Source organism: Vanellus vanellus (assembly GCF_965231255.1).
Source record: "Vanellus vanellus genome assembly, chromosome: 6".
NCBI classification, from domain to species: domain Eukaryota; kingdom Metazoa; phylum Chordata; class Aves; order Charadriiformes; family Charadriidae; genus Vanellus; species Vanellus vanellus.
This window is the reverse complement of record NC_138911.1, coordinates 1,267,621-1,289,266: the sequence shown is the minus strand read 5'-3', so window position 1 is coordinate 1,289,266 and position 21,646 is coordinate 1,267,621. Positions and strand designations below refer to the sequence as shown.

Sequence of the window (21,646 nt, the reverse complement as noted above, 5' to 3'; positions counted from 1 at the left end):
GGGCAAGCAGGGCTGACTGTGGGGGCACCTGGGCTAGCTGAGGGCATGCAGGGCTAGCCAGGGGTACTTCGGGCTAGCTGAGGGACACCTGACCTAATGGGGGACACCTGGCAATATCTGTGGTTTGCCTGGGGCTAGCTGGGTGACACCCAGGGCTAGCTGGGAGGTGCCTGGGGCTAGCTGGGTGACACCCTAGGCTAGTGGAGCACACCCAGGGCTAGCTGGGAGATGCCTGGGACTATCTGGGGGACACCCAGGGCTAGTTGGGAGGTGCCTGGGGCTAGCTAGGGCACAGCCAGGGCTAGTTGGGAGGTGCCTGGGACTATCTGGGGGACACCCAGGACTAGCTGGGGGATGCCTGGGACTATCTGGGGGACACCCTAGGCTAGTGGCGCACACCCAGGGCTAGCTGGGAGATGCCTGGGACTAGCTAGGGGACACCCAGGACTACCTGGGGGATGCCTGGGACTATCTGGGGGACACCCAGGGCTAGCTGGGAGGTGCCTGGGACTAGCTGGGGGACACCCAGGGCTAGTTGGGAGGTGCCTGGGGCTAGCTAGGGCACAGCTAGGGATAGTTGGGAGGTGCCTGGGGCTAGCTGGGTGACACCCAGGACTAGCTGGGGGATGCCTGGGACTAGCTAGGGGACACCCAGGGCTAGTGGAGCACACCCAGGGCTAGCTGGGAGGTGCCTGGGGCTAGCTGGGACACCCTAGGCTAGTGGAACACACCCAGGGCTAGCTGGGAGATGCCTGGGACTATCTGGGGGACACCCAGGGCTAGTTGGGAGGTGCTTGGGACGAGCTAGGGGACACCCAGGGCTAGTGAGGGACACCCAGGGCTAGTTGGGAGGCGCTTGGGACTAGCGGGGGACACCCAGGGCTAGTTGGGAGGTGCCTGGGACTATCTGGGGGACACCCAGGACTAGCTGGGAGGTGCCTGGGGCTAGCGAGGGATACTCGGGGAGAGCCGGGGAACACTTGAGCTAGCGGGGGGACAGGCGGGGCTAGTTGGGGGGGGGACGGACCCCAACCTTCCCGGGGGACGCCCGGGGCTAGCCGGAGGGCGTCTCGGGCTAGCTGGGGGGGGACGGGGATGCTCGGAGGGGGAGGGGGGACACACATGCCCGGTGGTGGCAGCGGGTGGCTGCGCCGCTCGGTGCCGGTGGCGGCGGCGGCCGGGGGGGGCCGCTGTGCTGCATTGCGGGGCGGACGGCCCGTCCCCGCCCGCCTCCGCCCGTCCCTCCCGGGGGGGAGCGGGGCTATCTGGGCCGGGCAGCGCCGCTGGCCCCCGGGCAGGAATGTCCCTGCGCGCCCAGATAATGTTATTTATATCGCGGCGAAGGGCGGCTCCGTTCCCCCCGCCCCGCTCCGGTCCCGGCTCCGGCCCCGGGCCCGCCGCCGCCGCCGCCGTTCGTCCGCCCGCCGCCCCGCGCAGGTGAGAGCCGCCGTCGCCCCGGGCACCGCCGGAGGGTTACCGGGATGCGCCGCCTCCGGGGATGGTGTGGGGAGAACGGGAGGGACCGGAGGACACCGGCAGGCGACGCTCCCCGGGGAGAAACGAGGGGTACCGGGACGCGCCGTCCGCCCCGGGGGACACCGGGTTTGGGGTACAGCACCGGGGACGGTCCCCCCCCGGGGCGGGAGGGGGGCTGCGGGCACGGAGCAAAGTTTGGTGGGGGCGCGGAAGGGGCTCAGCACCCCCTTTTTCCCTGCGGCGGGGGGGTCCCCCGTGTCCCCCCGTGTCCCCCGGGGCTGCTGTCCCCCGTGGGGGACGTGCGGCTGCCGGGAAGGACGGGGCGGGCGAGCGGCGGTGACTTTCTGGGGACACCCTGGGGACACTTTCCCTGGGGTGCCAACCCCCGAGCGGGGTCCCCACACCGGTTCCTGGTTGCTCCCAGCACTGCTGAACGTGCCGGTGGGACGCGGTGGGCAAGCCGGCTCCGCAGGCATGTTGCCCAGCCCGCTTAGACCACCAGCTTTTAGCAACTGGGGAAACTGGAGTCACTGGGAAGAGTTTTCTGGCTGCTGTGCCCTTGGCCCCTCTCGTCCCAGAGGATGCTCGTGGGCTGGGGAAACTCCTGCTCGCACCCCAATAAGCTGGAGGCCACCCGGGGTCGATTTTCCGGCTCCCCTTTCAGGGCGGCTTTTGCTTTTGCAAATCTCCAGCTCCCGGAGTCAGGGGATTGTAGTGTCCTTCGCTCCACTGGGTTAAGTCAACAAGGAGCATTTGAGGGGGAGGCAGGCAAAGGCGACCCCTGCAACCCCGGTGGGTGCCGGCATGGCCCCCCGAGGAGTATTTTGCAGCTCTCGGGTGTTTTTGGCCCCAGCTGGTGATTTTGGAGTGGGTGAGGAGGTGCAGAGGGGCAGCTCCGAAGAAGGGAGTGGGGCTCGGCCCGCGCCGTGTGCAGGGGAGGCCTATTTATAGCCAAAAATGTCTGTGGAGTGTCAGCACGTGTGCGTGTCGCCGCTCTGTGCGCTGGCGGGTTAGGTGACATGGGACAGTCCTGGCACGGCTGGCATCCGCACCGACTCCGGCCCTGGGGAAACCCAAACCTTTGCCCGCCGGGTAACAGCGTGGCCGGAGAGCCGTGGCCGGAGCCGGGCATCGCCGGCCGGAGGAGATGTTCCGTGCCGTGCCCAGCGACCCCGTGCCGTGCCACGCGGCCGTGCGGAGCGGGGCCATCTGCTCCCGGCCCTGGCCCTGCGCCTGGGAGGCAGGCGGCTGCCAGGGGGCCGTGGGGATGCCCCCCACCTCCTGCCCCTTCCCGACGGGGCCGGCCACACCGGGAGCGTGGCTAACCGCTGATTTGGTGGAGGCGCAAAATAAAAGCGTTAATTGGTGAAGCCAAGCAGCCGGGGCAATGCCGGGCACCCCAGGGACCCGCCAGGCTGCAGGCGGAGGTGATGGGGCAGCTATTTTGGGGTGTTTTGGGGGAACCCCGATGAGGTCCCGCGCACCGGCAGCTGGTGTTTCGGCAGCACACTGCGGCGGCGAGGGCTGAGCCGGGGAAGGGGCTTGAGGGTGCCGCGGGTGGCGGGCACCAAACCGCTGCCCCGGCTGCCCTTGGGGTGCAGGGGGGGACCTCGGCAGCGGCACGGTGCCAGCCCCTCGCCGGGAAGTGCTGATTCACGGCGTCGAGCCGCTGGCCGGGGAAGGCAACGCTGCCCCGGCCCCGGCCGCAGGATGCTCGCAGCGGGGCCGGCACCCCGGCATTCCCGGCTTTCCTCCCGCCGAGCCAGAGGAATGCCAATCCCCGGGCGGCGAGTGCCGGCGGCGGCGTGGCGCTGCCAAACGGGGCTGTTTGGAAGGCGCCGGTGCGGCAGAGGGAGATTTAAAGGGTCGGTGAGCACCCGCGCTCGAAATGCACACTGGCAGCTCCCTTGGGCCCTGCTGTGGCTCGCTTCGGCATGATCGCCTCCTCCTCTTCCTCTTCCTCCTCCTCGGCTGCTCGCGGCCGTGGCCCCGCTGTTGCGGTGGTGGTGGTGCGGGGGAGGCCCAACCAGGACCGGGGTCTCCCGCTGGGATGGCAGCGCCGGGCTGTGGCGTGCTGCAGAGACCCGACACAACTTGGCACACCCGGCCCCTTCATGGTGCCCGGGCGGAATGGCCGTAGTTCCTGCGGTGGTGGGGTGGAGGCCTGTCCGTCCGTCCGTCCCCCCCCCCAAATTGGGCTTTCCCCCAGGGGTTTTTGCCACGGAGCCGTGGCACGGAGCCGTGGCGTGGGGGGCTGCGGGACCCGCTCCTGCACACGCTCGTGTGGTCTTGCACGCTCTCATGTGCCTTCTTGCACGCGCTTGCGTGCGTCCGCACGTCCTTGCTTGCATGTGCATGCTCCTGCGTGTCCCCGCTCGCATGTGCGCGCTCTGGCACGCTCCTGCACGTCCTTGCTCACATGTGCATGCTTTCGCACGCTCCTTCACGCTCTCGCACGCTCCTGCGCGTCCTTGCTCACACACGCATGCTCTGCCACGCTTCTGCACGTCCTCACTCACATGCGCATCCTTTTGCACACTCCTTCATGCTCTTGCACGCTCTGGCATGCTCCTACATGTCCTTGCTCACACGTGCATGCTGTGACACGCTTCTGTGTCTCCTTGCTCACACGTGCATCCTTTTGCACACTCCTTCATGCTCTTGCACGCTCTGGCACGCTCCTATATGTCCTTGCTCACGCATGCATGCTGTGACACGCTTCTGCACATCCTTGCTCACACGTGCATGCTCTGACCTGCTTCTGCATGTCCTTGCTCACATGTGCATCCTTTTGCACGCTCCTTCATGTCCTTGCACGCTCTGGCACGCTCCTACATGTCCTTGCTCACATGTGCATGCTGTGACATGCTTCTGCGTCTCCTTGCTCACACGTGCATCCTTTTGCACACTCCTTCATGCTCTTGCACACTCTGGCACGCTCCTACATGTCCTTGCTCACACGTGCATGCTGTGACATGCTTTCCCATGTCCTTGCTCACACGTGCATCCTTTTGCACACTCCTTCATGCTCTTGCACGCTCTGGCACGCTCCTGCGCGTCCTCACTCGCATGCGCATCCTTTCGCACGCTCCCTCGTATCCTGGCACGCTCCTGCGTCTCCTTGCTCACACGCGCGTGCCCCGGCAGGCTCCTTCATGTCCTCGCACGCCCCGGCACGCTCTTGGGGCGCAAGCCGGCTCCCCGGCCAAGGCCCTGCCTGCGCGGCGGCGATTAGGGTGCGGAGACGGGGCCAGCCCAGCCCTGCCGGCCCCGATAAAGCTCCTCTGCCCGCCGACGGCCTTGGGGGGTCCCGGGGGGCCGGGCACCCCGCGGGCTGTCGCGGCTCACGGGGACACGAGGGGTTTGGGGGTCCCCGGGGTTTCCCCCAGCCGCACCGTGCACCCGCGGTTGAGCGCTGCCGGTGGCTCCGGGGTGCCGGGGGGGGTGGGGGGGTCCCGGCCGGGGGTGCTGGCGGTGGGGAGCCCCAACCCCTCTCCCCGCACCCCGCGGGTGCCCCAGCAGCCTCCTCCCGCCCCGGCCGCCGACAGCTGCTCGCAGGCATTTTTAGATACCGGCCATGTCCTATCTGTGTCTCAAATGTCCCCGGGGGCGGGTGGCCTCCCCCCACCCCCCCACCCCGTACTGCCGGCAGCTGTCACCCGCTTTCTGCCACGGGTGCCGGCGAAGCCCCTCCACGGCGCAGGCGTCGGGGTGGGCACTATCAGCACTCAGGGTTGGAGGGGGGGGGGACAGACGGACACCCCTGGGGTGCTGGGTGGGCAAGCAGGAGCCCGGGTGGGGAAGCGGCACCGTAAGCAGCCGTCGGCACGGCTCGGCACGGGGCTCCGTGGCGGCAGGGCGAGCCCCGGTGCGTGCAGCGCCCCGGTGCCCCCCAACACCTGGGGGTGGCGAGGCTAAATCCCTCTGAGCCGCTTAACCCGCGGCTCTGAGCCGCAAATCCCCACGTGCGGTGGGGCCCCGGTGAGCCGCCGCGGCGACGCCAGTGCCCACGGCCCCCGCTCTTCCCCCAGGGGCCTCTTGCCGGTAGCCGACGGCCACCCGGCCGGGGGACGCCGGGACCATGACCTCGGCGAACGACTACGAGCAGCTGGAGCTGCAGCAGCAGTACAGCCGCATCAACGTCCGCTGGGACGCCTCCGACGATGAGCTGGACAACGACAACAGCTCGGCGCGGCTCTTCGAGCGCTCCCGCATCAAAGCTCTGGCAGGTCGGGGACGGGTCTCGGGTCCCCTGGGTCCTCCCTAGGTTGTCCCTGCCACCGGTGCCACTGTGCCCGCTCTCGTTGCAGACGAGCGGGAGGCTGTGCAGAAGAAAACCTTCACCAAGTGGGTGAATTCACACTTGGCTCGCGTCACCTGCCGCATCTCAGACCTCTACATGGACCTCCGGGACGGGCGAGTGCTCATCAAGTTGCTGGAGGTGCTGTCAGGAGAGCTTCTGGTAGGACTCTCATCCAGCTGGGGACCCATGCCATGCCATGCCATGCCATGCCATGCCCCAAGACCTCTGGTGCTCCACCAAGGTTGTTGACCTTGGCATTGAGCAAGGCTCCACCAGGGTTGGGGTGGCAGCAGCAGTGTCCCTGGGCAGGGGTGGGGGTACCCAGTATGGAGGGGAGGGTGCTGAGCGCTGTCGTACCCCAGCCCAAGCCCACCAAGGGCCGGATGAGGATCCACTGCCTGGAGAACGTGGACAAGGCGCTGCAGTTCCTGAAGGAGCAGCGGGTGCACCTGGAGAACATGGGCTCCCACGACATTGTGGATGGCAACCACCGCCTCGTCCTCGGCCTCATCTGGACTATCATCCTCCGCTTCCAGGTGGGGCCAGTTGGGTGGGAGGCACCCCTCTGCTCAGCACTCCACAGCTCATTCCCGAGCAGGAGCCCTCCTCCATGGATGTGCTCTTCCAACTCTGGGAAGTCCTTTTTGTCCCCAGATCCAGGACATCATCGTGCAGACGCAGGAGGGCCGGGAGACGCGCTCCGCCAGGGACGCGCTGCTGCTCTGGTGCCAGATGAAGACAGCGGGGTAGGTGGTGGGACCCACATCCCACTGTGCTGGGGCCCGGGGGTGCCTGGAGGGTGACGGTGACACCCTGTCCCCATTGCAGGTACCCCCATGTGAACGTCACCAACTTCACCTCGAGCTGGAAGGACGGGCTGGCCTTCAATGCCCTCATCCACAGGCACAGGTAGGCGACATGGTGGCGGGGTGACGGTGGCACCGGGGGATGTCCCACGGGTGTGTGACAGCTGTCCCGCGTCCTCTGTCCCCAGACCCGAGCTGGTTGACTTCCAAAACCTGACCAAATCCAACGCCCGGCACAACCTGGAGCACGCGTTCAGCGTGGCGGAACGGCACTTGGGCATCACCCCGCTCCTCGACCCTGAAGGTGAGGCTGCCGCTGCCAACCCTCCTGCCTCAGTTTCCCCATTACACCCTGGGACGCTCCCAGGCCCTGTGAAGGGACAGAAAAGGTTCCACCCCATGGAAGGGGGGTTTGGGTGGGAGCAAGGGGGGGACCTCATGAGGCCGTGGTGGCCCATCACCACTGGGGTGACGTTGGGGCGATGCAGAGGCTGGGTCAGGACTGACGCCTCTCACTCGCGCTGGGCAGATGTGTTCACGGAGAACCCTGACGAGAAGTCCATCATCACCTACGTGGTGGCCTTCTACCACTACTTCTCCAAGATGAAGGTGCTGGAGGTGGAGGGCAGGCGTCTGGGCAAGGTAGGGAACGGCGTTGGGGTGGGGGGAGCGTTCTGTTGGGGTGCCGGCACCCGGTGCTCACCGCCGGCCCCGCCGCAGGTCATCGAGCACGCCAAGGAGACGGAGCGGATGATCGAGGGCTACGGGGGGCTGGCCTCCGACCTGCTCACCTGGATCGAGCAGACCATCGCCTCCCTCAACAGCCGCAGCTTCGCCAACTCGCTGGCCGGGGTGCAGCACCAGCTGCAAGCCTTCAGCACCTACCGCACCGTGGAGAAGCCCCCCAAGTAAGTGCCCCTGAGCCCCCCCCCTGTGCCCACGCGGTGGTGGAGAGCACCCATGGGTGCCCCGGGCTGAGCTCTCTCCGGGGCAGGTTTCAGGAGAAGGGGAACCTGGAGGTGCTGCTCTTCACCATCCAGTCACGGATGCGAGCCAACAACCAGCGCGTCTACACCCCGCACGAGGGCCGCCTGGTCTCCGACATCAACCGGGTACGGGGCCCGTCGTGGTGGCCTGGCTGTGTGCCGTGCCGCGGGGACACGCGGCTGCTCCCACCTCACTCTGCGATGTGGGGCAGCTCTTCCTCCGGTATCCCCGAGGGCTTTGCTCCCCAGGCTGTCCTGGGGCAGCTCAGGTCCATCTCAGGGCAAGTCAAGTCCATCTCCTGGGGCAGCTCAGGTCCATCTCAGGGCAAGTCAAGTCCATCTCCTGGGGCAGTTCAGGTCCATCCCAGGGCAGATGGGGTCTGTTCTAGAGCAAGTCAGGTCCGTCTCTTGGAGGGCAGGTTGGGTCCATCTCTTGGGGCAAGTTTAGTCCATCCCAGAGCAGTTCAGGTCCTAGGGCAGTTTGGGTTCGTCTCCCGGGGCAGTTCAGATCCATCTCCCAAGGCAGTTCAAGTCCATCCCAGGACACGCTGAGTCCGTCCTGGGACAGGTCAGGCCCATCCCAGGGCAGGTCAGGTTCTTCTAGCCATGCTACCTCACCTGTGGGTCACATTGGGGTTCACCAGTGGAACAAGACATGGGTGGGTGGGGGGTCATGGGACGTGGGTGCCACTCCGGTCCGGTGCCACCTTCCTCCAGGCCTGGGAGCAGCTGGAGAAAGCGGAGCACGAGCGGGAGCTGGCGCTGCGCAACGAGCTCATCCGGCAGGAGAAGCTGGAGCAGCTGGCACGGCGCTTCGACCGCAAAGCGGCCATGCGGGAGGCCTGGCTGAGCGAGAACCAGCGCCTGGTGGCCCAGGTGAGGCTGGGGACACCCACCCCGGGGACCGGGACACCCTACCAGAGCCTCACCGTGGGCTTTGTGCGGGGGCAGGACAACTTTGGCCAGGACCTGCCGGCGGTGGAAGCAGCCAAGAAGAAGCACGAGGCCATCGAGACGGACACGGCTGCCTACAAGGAGCGGGTGCAGGCCATCGAGGCAGTGGCAAAGGAGCTGGAGGCGGAGGGCTACCATGACATCCAGCGCATCAATGGGCGCAAGGACAACATCCTGCGGCTCTGGGAGCAGCTCCTGGAGCTGCTGGCCGCCCGGCGCCAGCGCCTGGAGATGAACCTCGCCCTGCAGCACCTCTTCCAGGAGATGCTCCACAGCATCGATTGGATGGATGAGGTCAAGGTGAGCCGTGGGTGCCTGGTGCCACCATGGGTGGGCTGCCTTGGTCCCACCGGGCAGGATGTTGGTGGGACCGCCCTGGAGAGATGCTGGGGTGCTGGGTGGCGGTGGGTGACGGCCGGGGCTCTCCCACAGGTGCAGTTGGCATCGCCCGAATCCGGGAAGCACCTTCTGGAGGCGGAGGAGCTGCTGCAGACCCACCGGCTGCTGGAGCGTGACATGGCCCTGCAAGCAGAGAAGACGCGGGCCATCAGCGCCGCCGCTCTCCGCTTTGCCGACGCCGAGGGTAAGGGATGCCCCGAGACCGTGGCATGGCCAGGGGAAGCCAGGACACCCCGTTGATGGGCGCCCACCTTGTTTCCCGGCCAGGCTACCGTCCCTGCGACCCCAAAGTCATCCGTGACCGCGTGAGCCACCTGGAGCTGTGCCGGCGGGAGCTGCAGGCGCTGGCGAACCGGAGGAGAGCCTTGCTGGAGCAATCCCGGTCCCTCTGGACCTGCCTGTGGGAGCTGGACGAGGCAGAGAGTTGGATCAAGGAGCAGGAGCAGCTCTACTCCTCCCTGGACTTCGGGAAGGACCTGCCGGGCGTGCTGCTGCTCCAGCGCCGCCACGCCGCCTTCGAGGCCGAATTGCGGAGCCGGGGCGGCCGGTTGGAGCGGGCGCTGGCGGCAGGCGAGGAGCTGGCAGTGGCCGGCCGGGCGGCCGGGCGGCTGCGGGAGCGGGGGGCAGCGGTGCGGGCGCTGTGGGCGCAGCTGGAGGAGTTGGCGGCTTTCCGCCGGCGTGGCTTGCGGGAGGCCGAGAGCTTCTTCCAGTTCCAGGCGGAGGCGGACGAGCTGGTGGAAGGGCTGCGGGATGCTCGCCGGCGGGCGGCCGCCGAGGAGCTGGGCCAGGACGAATCCCGCACCCGCTCTTTGCTGCGGCAGCACCAGGAGCTGCTGGAGGAGATGGCGGCCGCCCAGGAGCAGCTGGAAGGGTTGACCCGGCAAGCCGAGGGCTTCCCCCCGGAGCTACGGGCAAGCCCCGAGGCGCAGAGCCGGCTGGTGGCCCTGCGGGAGCTGCTCGCCGAGGTGGCCGCCTTGGCCGAGCGGCGTGGCCGCCAGCTGCAGGACGCCCTCGACCTCTACACCGTTTTTGGGGAGAGCGATGCCTGCCACCTCTGGATGGGGGCCAAGGAGACCTGGCTGGGGCAGCCGGAGGTCCCTCAGGCGCTGGAGGACCTGGATGTGGCGCAGCACAGGTAGGGGCCGCCGCGGTGGCGGGAGCTGCCATGTGGTGTCCCGAGGTGTGGCCCGTTCTCAGCCCGGCTGTCCCCGCAGGTTGGATGGGCTGGAGCAGGAGATGGCCACCGTGGCTTCCCAGATCGCCGCCGTCAACCAGGCAGCCGACGGGCTGCTGGCCAGTGGGCATCCCCGCAGCCCCCAGGTCCGGCAGTGCCGGGAGCAGCTCAACGAGAGGTATGGCGGTGGGCAACGCTGGGGCGAGTGGGTGATGCCGGGGCGGTTGGGCTGGTCCCCACCGGCCACATCTCCTGCTGTCACCCGCCTTCACCCCGCAGGTGGGACCGGTTCCGGGAGCTGCTGGCCGAGCGTCGCCAGGCGGTGGGCTCAGCTCTGCGCCTCCTCAACTACCGTCTGGAGTGCGAGGAGACCCGGCAATGGCTGCAGAGCAAAGCCCAAGTGGTCAAGGCCACCGCCGAGCTGGGACGGGACCTGGCCGGCATCCTGGCCACCCAACGCAAGCTCTACGGCATCGAGCGGGACCTGGCAGTTGCCAAAGACCGCTTGGCTGCCCTGCGTTCCCAAGCTGACCGCCTGGCCGAGGAACGGCCCGAGGTGGCCGGGGAGGTGGCCGAGCGGCTGGCGGCGGCGACGGCCGCCTGGGAAGAGCTGCAGGAGGCCCTGGGGGAGCAGGCAGCCTCCTTGGGGGAAGCCGGGCAGCTCCGGAGCTTCCTGCAGGACCTGGATGACTTCCAAGCCTGGCTCTTCAGTGCTCAGAAAGCCGTGGCGGTCGCTGATGAGATGCCGGCATCTTTGGCCGAGGCGGAGGAGCTGCTGCAGCGGCACGAGGCCGCCCGGCAGGACGCAGAGGGGCACACGGCCGCCTTCACCGCCTTGGTGGAGGCGGGAGAGCGGGTGGTGGGGGAGCAGGAGGACCCCCAGTACGAGGGGCTGCGGCAGCGCCTACGCGGCGTGGAGGTGGGCTGGGCCGCCCTGGGCAAGATGGCAGAGACCCGGCATCGCTTCCTCGCCCAGTGCCGCGGCTTTCAGGAGTTCCTCTGCGACGCCAAGCAGGCGGAGATCCTCCTCACCAACCAGGTGGGTGCCCAAAAGGGGTGCCGGGGTGGGGGGGGTCTCCTGGCTCATGGGTACCCCAAAAACGTGCTGACCTCCCACCATGGCCCTACCAGGAGTACACATTGGCACATCTGGAGCTGCCCACCACACTGGAGGGCTCGGCTGCCGCCCTGCGCCGCTTCCAGGACTTCCGTGCCGGCATGGAGAGTAATGCCGAGAAGGTCCCCGAGGCAGTGGCCGGCGGCACCAAGCTGGTGGCCGAGGGGAACATCTTTGCCGAGAAGATCACCGAGAAGTGCCAGGCCCTCCAGGAGCGGTGAGTCCAGCGTGGGGTCGGCGGGCAGGCAGCATGGGGGCAACAGGGCTGACGCTGCCCATCTCTGGTCATCCTGCCAGGCATGGGGCTGTCACGGCCAAGGCGGAGGAGGCGGCAGGTTTGCTGGAGGACAACCACGAGCTGCAGACCTTCCTGCAGAGCTGCCAGGAGGTAGGGATGAGGCACGGCTGGTGGCGCCAGGGCGTCCCGGCCAGCCAAGCCCTGACACCTCTTGCCCACAGCTCGACGCCTGGGTGGATGAGAAGATGCTGATGGTACAGGACACCTCCTACGGCGAAGCCCGCGGCCTCCACAGCAAGTGGCAGAAGCACCAGGCGTTCATGGCCGAGCTGGCATCCAACCAGGGCTGGCTGGAGAAGATTGAGATGGTGGGTGCCAACACCGGTGCCTGGAAGCCTCACTGCCCCCTGGGAAGTCTGGCTGGGCGGGAGGTCCCCGTGCCAGTGTGGAGCCACACCATGGTGGCCACCAACCTCTTGGGTGTTGCTGGCAGGAGGGGAAGGAGCTGGCGAGCCGCAAGCCGCGGTACGGCGAGGTGGTGATGCGGCGGCTGGATGAGCTGCGCCGGCGGTGGGACGGGCTGCGTGGCGCCGCCGAGGAGAAGGGCCGGCAGCTCTTTGAGGCCAACCGCTCGGCGCTCTACGCCCGGAGCTACGAGGAGCTGGAGAGCTGGCTGGGGAGGGCGAAGGAGGAGCTGCGCGCCGCCGAGCAAGCCAAGGACCTCGCCTCCACCAACCTGCTGCTGAAGAGGTTGACGGTGGGTGGCAACACTGCCAGCCGAGCGGCTGGAGGGGTGGAAGGGTGTTGGCACCTCACCTTTTCTTTTGGGTAGGGGTGTGCTGCCCCCCATTTGGGGGTCTGGGGTGCCAGGTCATGTCCCCAAACGGGATTGGCCATTGACTTGGGGGTCCCCAGTCTGGCTCTTCCCCCCGGCTCACACGGCTCTTCCCCGCCAGAGGCTGGAAGAGCAAGTGGGAGCACGGATGAAGGAGCTGGAGGAGCTGGAGTGGCGGGGGACCCCCCCTGCCGGGGATGTGCCAGATGCTGATGGACACGAGCGGAGGCTCCGGCAACGATTCCTCGACCTGCTGGAGCCACTGGAGAGGAGGAGGAAGGAGCTGGAGACCTCCAAGGCCATATACCAGCTTGGACGGGATCTGGAGGACGAGACGGTGAGCATCCTCGCCGTGGTGGGGTCTGTCGTGCCGGGGGCACCCATGGGTGCCGCGTGGGGCTCAAGGGATGCTCTCGCCCACAGCTGTGGGTGCAGGAGCGGCTGCCCCTGGCCAGGTCGACAGAGCACGGCACCGACCTCCCGAGCGTGCAGCGCCTGGCCAAGAGGAACGAGGTGAGCCCGGGTGCAGCGGTGGCACCCGCCGCCCCAGCTGGTCCCTTGGGGCCACCCATGCTACGGATGAGCCCTGCCGTGACCACCCATCCCACCGGCAGACGCTGCAGAAGGAGCTGGCGGGCCATGCCCCCCGCCTGGCTGAGGTGCTGAGCCGTGGTGAGGTGGCGGTGAGCGGCGCTGAGCCGAGCCCGGAGCTGGAGACACGGGTGCAGGAGCTGCGGGGGCTGTGGGAGACGCTGCAGGCGGAGGCGGCCGCCCGGCACCGGCGCCTGCGGGAGGCTGGCGAGGCACAGCAGTACTACCTGGACGCCGGCGAGGCTGAAGCCTGGGTCAGCGAGCAGGAGCTCTTCATGGGAGCTGAGGAGAAGCCGAAGGTGAGGGGTGGCTCCGTGTGGCGCCCCCATGTCTTGGGGGGGGCTCTGTGCCACGATAGGACATCCTTTGTCAACCTGGACCACGCCGTGCAGTTAAACATAGAATCACAGAATGGTTTGGGTTGGGAGGGACCTTAAAGACCATCTTGTGCCACCCCCCTGCCCTGGGCAGGGCCACCTCCCCCCAGCCCAGGTTGCTCCCAGCCCCGTCCAACCCGGCCTTGAACACCCCCAGGGATGGGGCAGCCACAGCTTCTCGGGGCACCCTGCGCCGGGGGCTCACCGCCCGCACAGGCAACAATTTCTTCCTTATATCTCATCTAAATCTACCTTCTTTTAGTTTATAGCCATCATCCCTTGTCCTATGGCTCCCCTCCCTGATGCAGTCCCTCCCCACATCTCCTGGAGCCCCTTTAAGCACTGGAAGGGGCTCTAAGGTCTCTGCGGAGCCTTCTCTTCTCCAGGCTGAACCCCCCCAACTCTCCCAGCCTGTCCTCCCAGCAGAGGGGCTCCAGCCCTCCCGGCATCTTCGCTAAACATCATCCTGTGCCACGCTGTGTCATGCCATTACACGCCACCCCATGCCATGCTGTGCCATTACTCATAGAATCATACATCCATCCTATGGCATGTCATGCCAGGCTATTGCACGCCACGTCACGCTGTGCTATACCACGTTGTCCATCCCACGCCATGTTGTGTCATTGTACGCCATGCCATTGCATACCACCCCATGCTACGGCATGCTGTGCCGTTACGTGCCATGCCACGCCACGCCATTCTCGGTCATCCCATGCCACACCTTGTCATTACACGGCATGCTGTGCCACTACGGGTCATCCTATGCCATGCCATGCTTGGCCGTTGCAATCCATCCCATGGTATGCCGTTAAATGCCGTGATTCCTGTGCCGTGCCGTACCGTTACACACCACCCCATGCCATTCTGTCTGTGCCGTGCCGCACCACGCCGTGCCGTGCCCACTAGCTCACCATCGCTCCCCACTGCCTCGGCTGGAGGCAGGAGATGCCCATAGGGTGGGCGCTGGGGCTGGACCCTGATCGGCGTCCCGTGGCCGTGCCGGGTGCTGACGGGCGCTGGTGTCTGCCGTGCCACAGGACGAGGAGAGCTGTTTGGTGATGCTGAAGAGACACGTGCGGCAGCAGCGGTCCATCGAGGACTACGGCCAAACCATCAAGGAGCTGGCGGGGAGGGCTCAGCAGCTGCTCTCCGCCGGCCACCCTGAGGGGTAGGTGCCACCACCGTGTGTTCTCTGTCCTTCAGGGTGGCCCCATGCCCTCAGCAGCGGGGTGGTGGGTGGTTTGGCTGCAGCTCTGGTGGCGTTGGCTGCCCCGGCGCCTCGCTCCAGCTGGGTGCCATTGCCCCGGCTGCGGCAGGGGAAGTGGTGGCAGAGGGACACGGGGAGCACAGAGTGGGTTCCTCCCCCCCAAAAAAAACCCTGTAGCTGGCAACACGGATGGGTCGGGGGCATCTTTTCCCGGGTGAGAACTGGGGTGTCTGTGTGCCGGGGCCGCGCAGGGAGCAGATCATCCGGCTGCAGGGCCAGGTGGACAAGCACTACGCCGGGCTGAAGGAGGCGGCCGAGGAGCGCCGCCGGCGCCTGGAGAACATGTCCCACCTCTTCCAGCTGAAGCGGGAGGTGGAGGACCTGGAGCAGTGGATCGCCGAGCGCGACGTGGTCGCCTCCTCCCAGGAGATGGGGCAGGACCTGGACCACGTCACGGTGAGGATGGCAGCGCCGGGGTGGGCGTGGTGGTGCCGGCAAAGCGGGTTTGGGGTGGGGGGGGGTAAAACTCAACTCTTTTTCTCCCCCGTGCAGCTCCTGCGGGAGAAGTTTCGGGAGTTTGCGCGGGAGACGGGCAGCGTGGGGCAGGAACGCGTGGACCGGGTCAACCTGACAATTGAGGACCTCATTGACGCGGGGCACGTGGAAGCGGCCACCATGGCCGAGTGGAAGGACGGGCTGAACGAGAGCTGGGCCGACCTCCTGGAGCTGATCGACACCCGCATGCAGCTCCTCGCCGCCTCCTACGACCTGCACAAGTACTTCTATGACGGCTCCGAGCTGCTGGCCCTCATCGCCGCCCGGCGCCAGGAGCTGCCCCAGGACCTGGGCGAGGACGCCGGCACGGTGGAGGCTTTCCACCGCATGCACAGCGCCTTCGAGCGCGACCTCCAGCTGCTGGAGGCGCAGGTGAGGCTGCACCCCGGAGGCGACGGAGATGCCCGGCACCGCCATCGCCGACCCTCAGCATCTCCCACGCTCTCCATCTTTGCCGGGCAGGTGCAGCAGTTTCGGGAGACGGCGGCGCGCCTGCAGACCGCCTACGCCGGGGAGAAGGCGGCCGGCATCCAGGAGCAGGAGCAGGAGGTGGCACGAGCCCTGCGGGCGCTGCTGGAGGCATGCAGCGGGCGCCGGGCCCGGCTGGTGGACACGGCCGACAAGCATCGCTTCTTCAGCATGGCGCGGGACCTGCTCTCCTGGATGGAGAGCACCGTCCGGCAGATCGAGACACAGGAGAAACCCAGGTATGGCTGCGCCCGGCGGGTGCCTGGCGTTGTTTGCCACCACTCGGCACCGACGCCATCACCGCCACCGGCACCTCTTTATCCCCAGGGACGTCTCCTCGGTGGAGCTGCTCATGAAGTACCACCAGGGCATCAGGGCTGAGGTGGACGCCCGGAGCAAGAACTTCACCACCTGCATCGAGCTGGGCAAGAAGCTGCTGCAGCGCAAGCACCAGGACTCGCCCGAGGTGAGGGCAGTCGGGGATGGTGGGTGGCAGGGACGGTGCCACCGTGGCCACCCTGTGACGCTGTCCCCTCGTAGATCAAGGTGAAGCTGGTGGAGCTGGTGGAGAAGAGGAAGGCCATGATGGAGACGTGGGAGCAGCGCTGGGACAGGCTGCGGCTGCGTGAGTGCGCCGGCGGTGCCGGGGGGACACCGTGGCTCGGGCAGGGGGTGATGGTGACGGGGGGCTGAGCGGTGCCCGTCCCTGCCCGCAGTGCTGGAGGTGTGCCAGTTCTCCCGGGACGCCTCGGTGGCCGAGTCGTGGCTCATCGCGCAGGAGCCCTACCTGGCCAGCAGCGACTACGGGCAGACGGTGGACGCGGTGGAGAAGCTGCTCAAGCGGCACGAAGCTTTCGAGAAGTCCTCGGCCACCTGGGAGGAGCGCATCGCCGCCCTGAGGAAGCTGACGACGGTGAGGAAGGCTCAGGATGGAGCATGGCCGGTCCTGGCTCTCCTCTGCCTGCCTCAGTTCCTCCCCCCCCCCCATGTCCCCACCAGCCCCTAACGCCGTCGTCCTCTTCCCCGGCAGCTGGAGCTCCTGGGCGGGCGGACGCTGCGTGAGGGGCTGGCGCGGGATGGGGTGACGCGATCGGAGGCTCCCGACTACCGCTTGGATCTGGACGGGGAGCTGGAGGCCGGGTAAGAGATGCCGGTGCCGTCCCCGAGCGGCCGCGGCAGCGTCTTGGGCAGGGGCAGCCTGGGCATCATTTCCAGCATCCCTCTTCTCAAAGCGTTTAGGGTGGGGGTTTTTTTAGCAATTTGCCCTTTCGGAACAGTAAACCGATGAGGGTGAAGAGCAGAGATGAAGGTCGAGCTCTGCCGTGCCGGGGTTTTCAGCCCTCGGGGGGGAGGCGGGACGGGAGAGCAGCAGCCGGTCCCAGGTCCCTGCGGGACCGGGGCTGCGTTTCCCCAACAAGCAGGCTGGGACGGGGATTTCGGGGGTGCCGCGCTCTGCCGGGGACGCTGAGTGGGCTGCCTCCCTGCCACAGGTCCGAGGAGGAGGAGGATGAGGAGAAGAGGAAGGACACGAGCACGCAGGACACCTCTGCGCCCACCACCGACGGACCAGAGCCGGTCAGTCCTTGAGTTTAGCTTTCTCCTTCCCCAGTGGAAAAAAAAGCTCTCCCCGCATGTCCCGCAGGCTCCTGGCAGACCCCGTGACCGTGATCGTGACCGTGGCATGCCGATGGCTCCCTGCACCCCCAGCCCTTGCCTTGTTCCTTGCCTTGTTCCTTGCCTTGAGTTGAATAAATGCTAAATGACCCCCAAAAATGTTGGGCGGTCACACGGGTGCTGCACCTTCCCCTTTGCCCCGGCTCCTGGGGGGTGGCCGGGGGGTCCCCGCGGCGGCTCAGGGCGCCCCCTGCTCCCCGTGACAAGGCTCGGGTCGGCTGGCAGAGGTTGGCACCCATGGGTGCACGGGTGTCTCCGGGATCGGGGCAGCAGCCGGAGCTGGAGCGGGCAGATCCCGGTCATCGTCCTCTGCTGTCGGCGAGGCGGCGTGCATCCCGGGAGAACCTCACGGGCACACTGCGCGTGGCACTGGCCACGTGCCATCTGGCTTTCCAAGCACCCGGCCTTGGGAGCGGGGCCGGCTCTGCCCCGGCATGGAGGGGACATCGGGCAGAGCTGCCCACGGACACACGGCAACGGTGTTCCTGGCTGGCCGTGCTTGTGTCAGCCCCACGGCATGTGGCCCTTGGGGCGTCGTCATCCCTTGGGCATTGTCACCCCATGGGGATGCCACTCTGAGAAGCTTCATCACCCCAAGAGACATCATCACTCTATGGGGCATCGTCACCCCAAGGAGCATCGTTACCCCAAGAGACATCATCACTCTATGGGGCATCGTCACCCTGCAAGACATCGTCACCCCAAGGAGTATCGTTACCCCAAGAGACATCATCACTCTATGGGGCATCGTCATCCTGTGGGGCATCATCACCCCATGGGATACTGTCACCCTACAAGGTGTCAGCACCTTGAGGGGCATCATAACCCCACACGGCATCGTCACTCTGCGAGACGTCATCACCTCACAGGGTATTGCCACCCTGGGGGCATTGTCACCTTGTGCTCGCTGCCAACCTCTCTGCTCCTCCTGCCTGCTCTGTCTGCGCGGGGACAGCACTGCTTTCTGGTGGCTCTGCCTGCCTGGGGACAGGAACCCTTTCTGCCTCTTCTGCCTGCTTGGGGACATGGGCGTCTCCTGGCTCCTTGGGGACAAGATCACTTTTGCCTGCCTGGCGCGAGGATCCCTGGGGACAAGATCATTTCTGTCTGCATGGGGACACGGGCATCTTCTGGCTCCTTGGGGACAGGATTCCTCTGTCTTTGGGGACACGGGCATCTTCTGGCTCCTTGGGGACAGGATTCCTCTGTCTTTGGGGACACGGATATCTTCTGGCTCCTTGGGGACAGGGTCCTCCTCTGCCTGCTTGGGGATGCAATCCTTCTCTGCCTGCCTGCTCGAGGACGCGGTCACCTCTGGGCTTCCAGGGATGGTGTCCCTTCTCCCATCCCTCTTGTTGGGACACCTGCATGTTTTCCCCCGCGGTGCTCGCAGACACGTGTGGGACTGGGGCTGTCCCCGGGCGAAGGAGGAGTGGACGGGCACCCCGGGATGGCCGTGCCCCTGTCCTGCACCCACCCTGGCCGAGCTCCTCTGGTGGCACCCAGCTGCTGCCCCTGGATGGGTGTCCCATTTGCCGGGGCACCCACTGGTGTCTCCCACTGTCCCCAAGCTGCCGGGGTGGGGACAACCCCGCGGTGGCTCCCAGAGCTGCTCGCCCTGCTCGGCTCGACCCCCCTCACCCCAAATCCGGTGCGGGTCCCAGGGCTGCACCACGTCCCAGAAGCTCACTGGGGTCCTCCCAGTAGCCACCAGCTCCCGCATGCCGGAGCTGGTGGGGTCGCTGGCACTGACAGCTGTCACCCACCCTTGGCTGGTGGCCACCGGCTTGGGGACCGTGAGCCCCCCCCGTCTGGGGACAGGGACCCATGTGCCACCGCGGGAGAGGACGGCACCTCAGGATGTGGCTTTTGGCGGCGGGCGGTGACACCGCGGTGTAACAGGGCTGTTGCTTTGCGGCAGCTGGCGCGGACGAGGGGCGATGAGGAGCCGGCGTCGCCAAGCCCACGGCCACCGCGGGAGGAGCCGGAGGAGCCGGCCACCTTGCCGGCCCGCACCTGCAGCGTCCAGCTGGAGGGCTACCTTGGCCGCAAGCACGACCTGGAGGCGGCCACCAAAAAGGCGTCCAACCGGTAGGCAGCATGGCGGTGGCAACGGTGGTGGCAGTGGCGGGCGGCGCGGGCGCAGGCCGGGCTGACGGGGCGGTGCGGCGGCAGGTCGTGGAGCACGCGGTACTGCGTGCTGCGGGGCGGCCAGCTCGCCTTCTTCAAGGACGCCAAGAGCCGGGCGCTGGGGTTGCCGTGCCACGGCGAGGAGCCCTTGGGGCTACGGGACGCCCTCTGCGAGGTGGCCGCCGGCTACAAGAAGAAGAAGCATGTCTTCAAACTCAGGTAAGGCCGCGGGGCGGCGCGGGGCGGCGGGGCGCGGGGTGGCACGCGCCGCACCGGCACCTGCGCTCTGTCCCCAGGCTCAGCAATGGCAGCGAGTGGCTCTTCCATGGCAAGGATGAGGTGAGGGGGGGGACACAGTGGTGGCTGAGGGGACGTGGTGGTGGGGCTGGAGATGCCGAGGGGATCAGCAGTGCCCAGGGGGACCCCCGGGTGGCTGGTGGTGCCCAGGGGTCATGGCGGTGGCCAGCAGTGCCCTGGGGGACACAGGGTGGCCAGTGGTACCCAGGGGGACAGAGGGTGGCTGGTGGTTCCTAGGGGACACGGCGGTGACTAGCAGGGTCTGAGGGGACACAGGGTGGCCAGGGGTGGCGGGCAGTGCCCAGGGGGACACAGGGTGGCCAGTGGGACGTGGGGTGGCTAGGGATGCTCAGGTGGATAGGGGGGGGACCAGCAGTGCCCAAGGGGACACAAGGTGGCTGGTGATGCCCAGGGGACATCAGGGCGGCCGGAGGTGTCTAGGGAGAGAGGGGGTGGCTGGTGGTTCCCAGGAGGCACAGGGGACACCGGTAGTACCCGGGGGACATGGGGGTGGCCAGAGATGCCCAAGGGACGCTATGGGGATCAGTGGTGCCCAGAGGGGGGGCCACAGAGCGATGGCCACAGAGTGATTTGTAGTGGCCAGTGGCACACAGGGTGGCTGGCACTGCCCACGGGGCCACAGGGTGGCCGAAACAACCACGAGGACATGGGGGGGGGGGGGCTGGTGGTGCCCAGGAGGACACGAGGTGGCCGGGGGTGCCGTGAGGACATGGCGGGGACCAGGGGGACACGGGCGCCTGGGGAGGATGCGGGACAACTGGCATCACCCAGGGGGCCACGGAGGGTGGCCGGGGAGGTGATGGGGGGGGGTCAGGGGCCCCCCTGAGCCGGTGCCCGTGCCCGCAGGAGGAGCTGCAGGCCTGGCTGCAGGGGCTGAGCGCGGCAATAACGGAGTGCCGGGGCAGCCGGGGGAAGGCGCAGAGCCTGCCGCTGCCCCTGCCCCCCGCCCCGGCACCCCCCGAGCCCCCCCTGCCCCGCAAGGACAAGGAGAAACGGTTCAGCTTCTTCCCAAAAAAGAAATAACACCACACACACACGTACGCCCATCTCCCAAAAAAGCGGGGGGGGGGGGGAACGGATGACACCCGTCACGCCGGCGGCGCCCGCGGCCACGCGTGTTGTAGGGACCCGCGTGTGCGGGTGAACCTATAGGTACCGCCGGGTCTATAGGGGCGGCTGCCACGTTTCACGCGTGGGCCGGAGCCGGGCAGCCCCTCTCCGGGCAGGCGGCGACGTACCCCCCCCCCCCCCCCCCCACCGACCACCACCTCCACCAGCCCCCGCGTGGGCGCACACCTACGGACACGCAGCGCGGCGCACGTGCCACACGTGCCTGTGTGCACACGTGTGTGTATATATATATATATATATTTGTATTTATATATATACATCCATTTCCATGCTCAAGGGTATGCACACACCTACGTGGAGGTGAACAGAGATGTATACGTATGTCCCTGTGCGCACACGCGTGTGCGTGTGCACCCCCCCCATCCCCCACGCACAGGGGTGTGCCGCGGCCCCCCGCGCACACGCGTGTCCCTGCATGCGCACGTCCGCACACGCGTGTCCCCGCATGCAGGTGCACCCCACACGCGTGCATGCCCCCCCCCACCCCCCCAGCACCCACCCGGGGGGCTGCTGTGGGTGTCCCCATCCGTGTGTCCCCCCTCCCAACCCCCCCAAAGCCATAACACCCCCCCAACCTGTGGGTGCGGAGGGGACACCCCCGGCCCCCGTGGGCACCAACCAAAGAGCGTCAGCACTGGGGGGGCCATCGCACCCACCGCCCCGTGCCCCCACCGGTGCTGCCGGGGTTGAGGGGTGGGCGGGGGGAGAGCCCCCCCCTTGCACCCCACGGCCAGGACGAGCCACCCCGGGGGGAGCGCGGGCGACCAGAGAGGAACTTTTGGTTCAGTTTGGGTTTTTGGTTTTTTTTTTTGTTGTTGTTTTTTTTTTTTTTTTCTAATAAAGATGTGAAAGCGAGCTGGGCGCAGTGCTGGGCGCCGATGGGGGGGGACGGGGGGGGACAGGG

At 67.3% G+C, this 21,646-nt stretch overlaps 1 protein-coding gene across 1 annotated transcript; it reads left to right on the top strand.

Moving 5' to 3' along the window:
• Positions 1 to 1,212: 1,212 nt before the first annotated feature.
• SPTB (spectrin beta, erythrocytic) lies at positions 1,213 to 21,597 on the top strand. Its single transcript, XM_082484782.1, has 36 exons — positions 1,213 to 1,437; positions 5,508 to 5,705; positions 5,787 to 5,938; positions 6,142 to 6,315; positions 6,434 to 6,525; positions 6,608 to 6,688; positions 6,774 to 6,889; positions 7,115 to 7,227; positions 7,306 to 7,493; positions 7,580 to 7,697; positions 8,289 to 8,447; positions 8,523 to 8,825; positions 8,958 to 9,108; positions 9,192 to 10,059; positions 10,139 to 10,276; positions 10,378 to 11,137; positions 11,230 to 11,432; positions 11,513 to 11,603; positions 11,675 to 11,821; positions 11,947 to 12,210; positions 12,410 to 12,625; positions 12,712 to 12,801; positions 12,903 to 13,178; positions 14,297 to 14,427; positions 14,718 to 14,922; positions 15,019 to 15,393; positions 15,484 to 15,728; positions 15,817 to 15,955; positions 16,030 to 16,114; positions 16,206 to 16,402; positions 16,520 to 16,629; positions 16,980 to 17,064; positions 19,085 to 19,254; positions 19,339 to 19,512; positions 19,590 to 19,632; positions 20,458 to 21,597. Exons 2-36 carry the CDS (start codon positions 5,558 to 5,560, stop codon positions 20,632 to 20,634), a joined length of 6,984 nt encoding a protein of 2,327 aa, XP_082340908.1. The 5' UTR covers positions 1,213 to 1,437; positions 5,508 to 5,557; the 3' UTR covers positions 20,635 to 21,597.
• Positions 21,598 to 21,646: the final 49 nt, after the last annotated feature.

Bases quoted from the DNA above. Each gene is read 5' to 3' on its own strand.
- SPTB (XM_082484782.1), top strand. From the start codon at position 5,558: ATGACCTCGGCGAACGACTACGAGCAGCTGGAGCTGCAGCAGCAGTAC. The intron at 5,939-6,141 runs GTAGGACTCTCA...GTCGTACCCCAG, and splicing joins TGCTGTCAGGAGAGCTTCTG to CCCAAGCCCACCAAGGGCCG. The intron at 12,626-12,711 runs GTGAGCATCCTC...TCTCGCCCACAG, and splicing joins GGGATCTGGAGGACGAGACG to CTGTGGGTGCAGGAGCGGCT.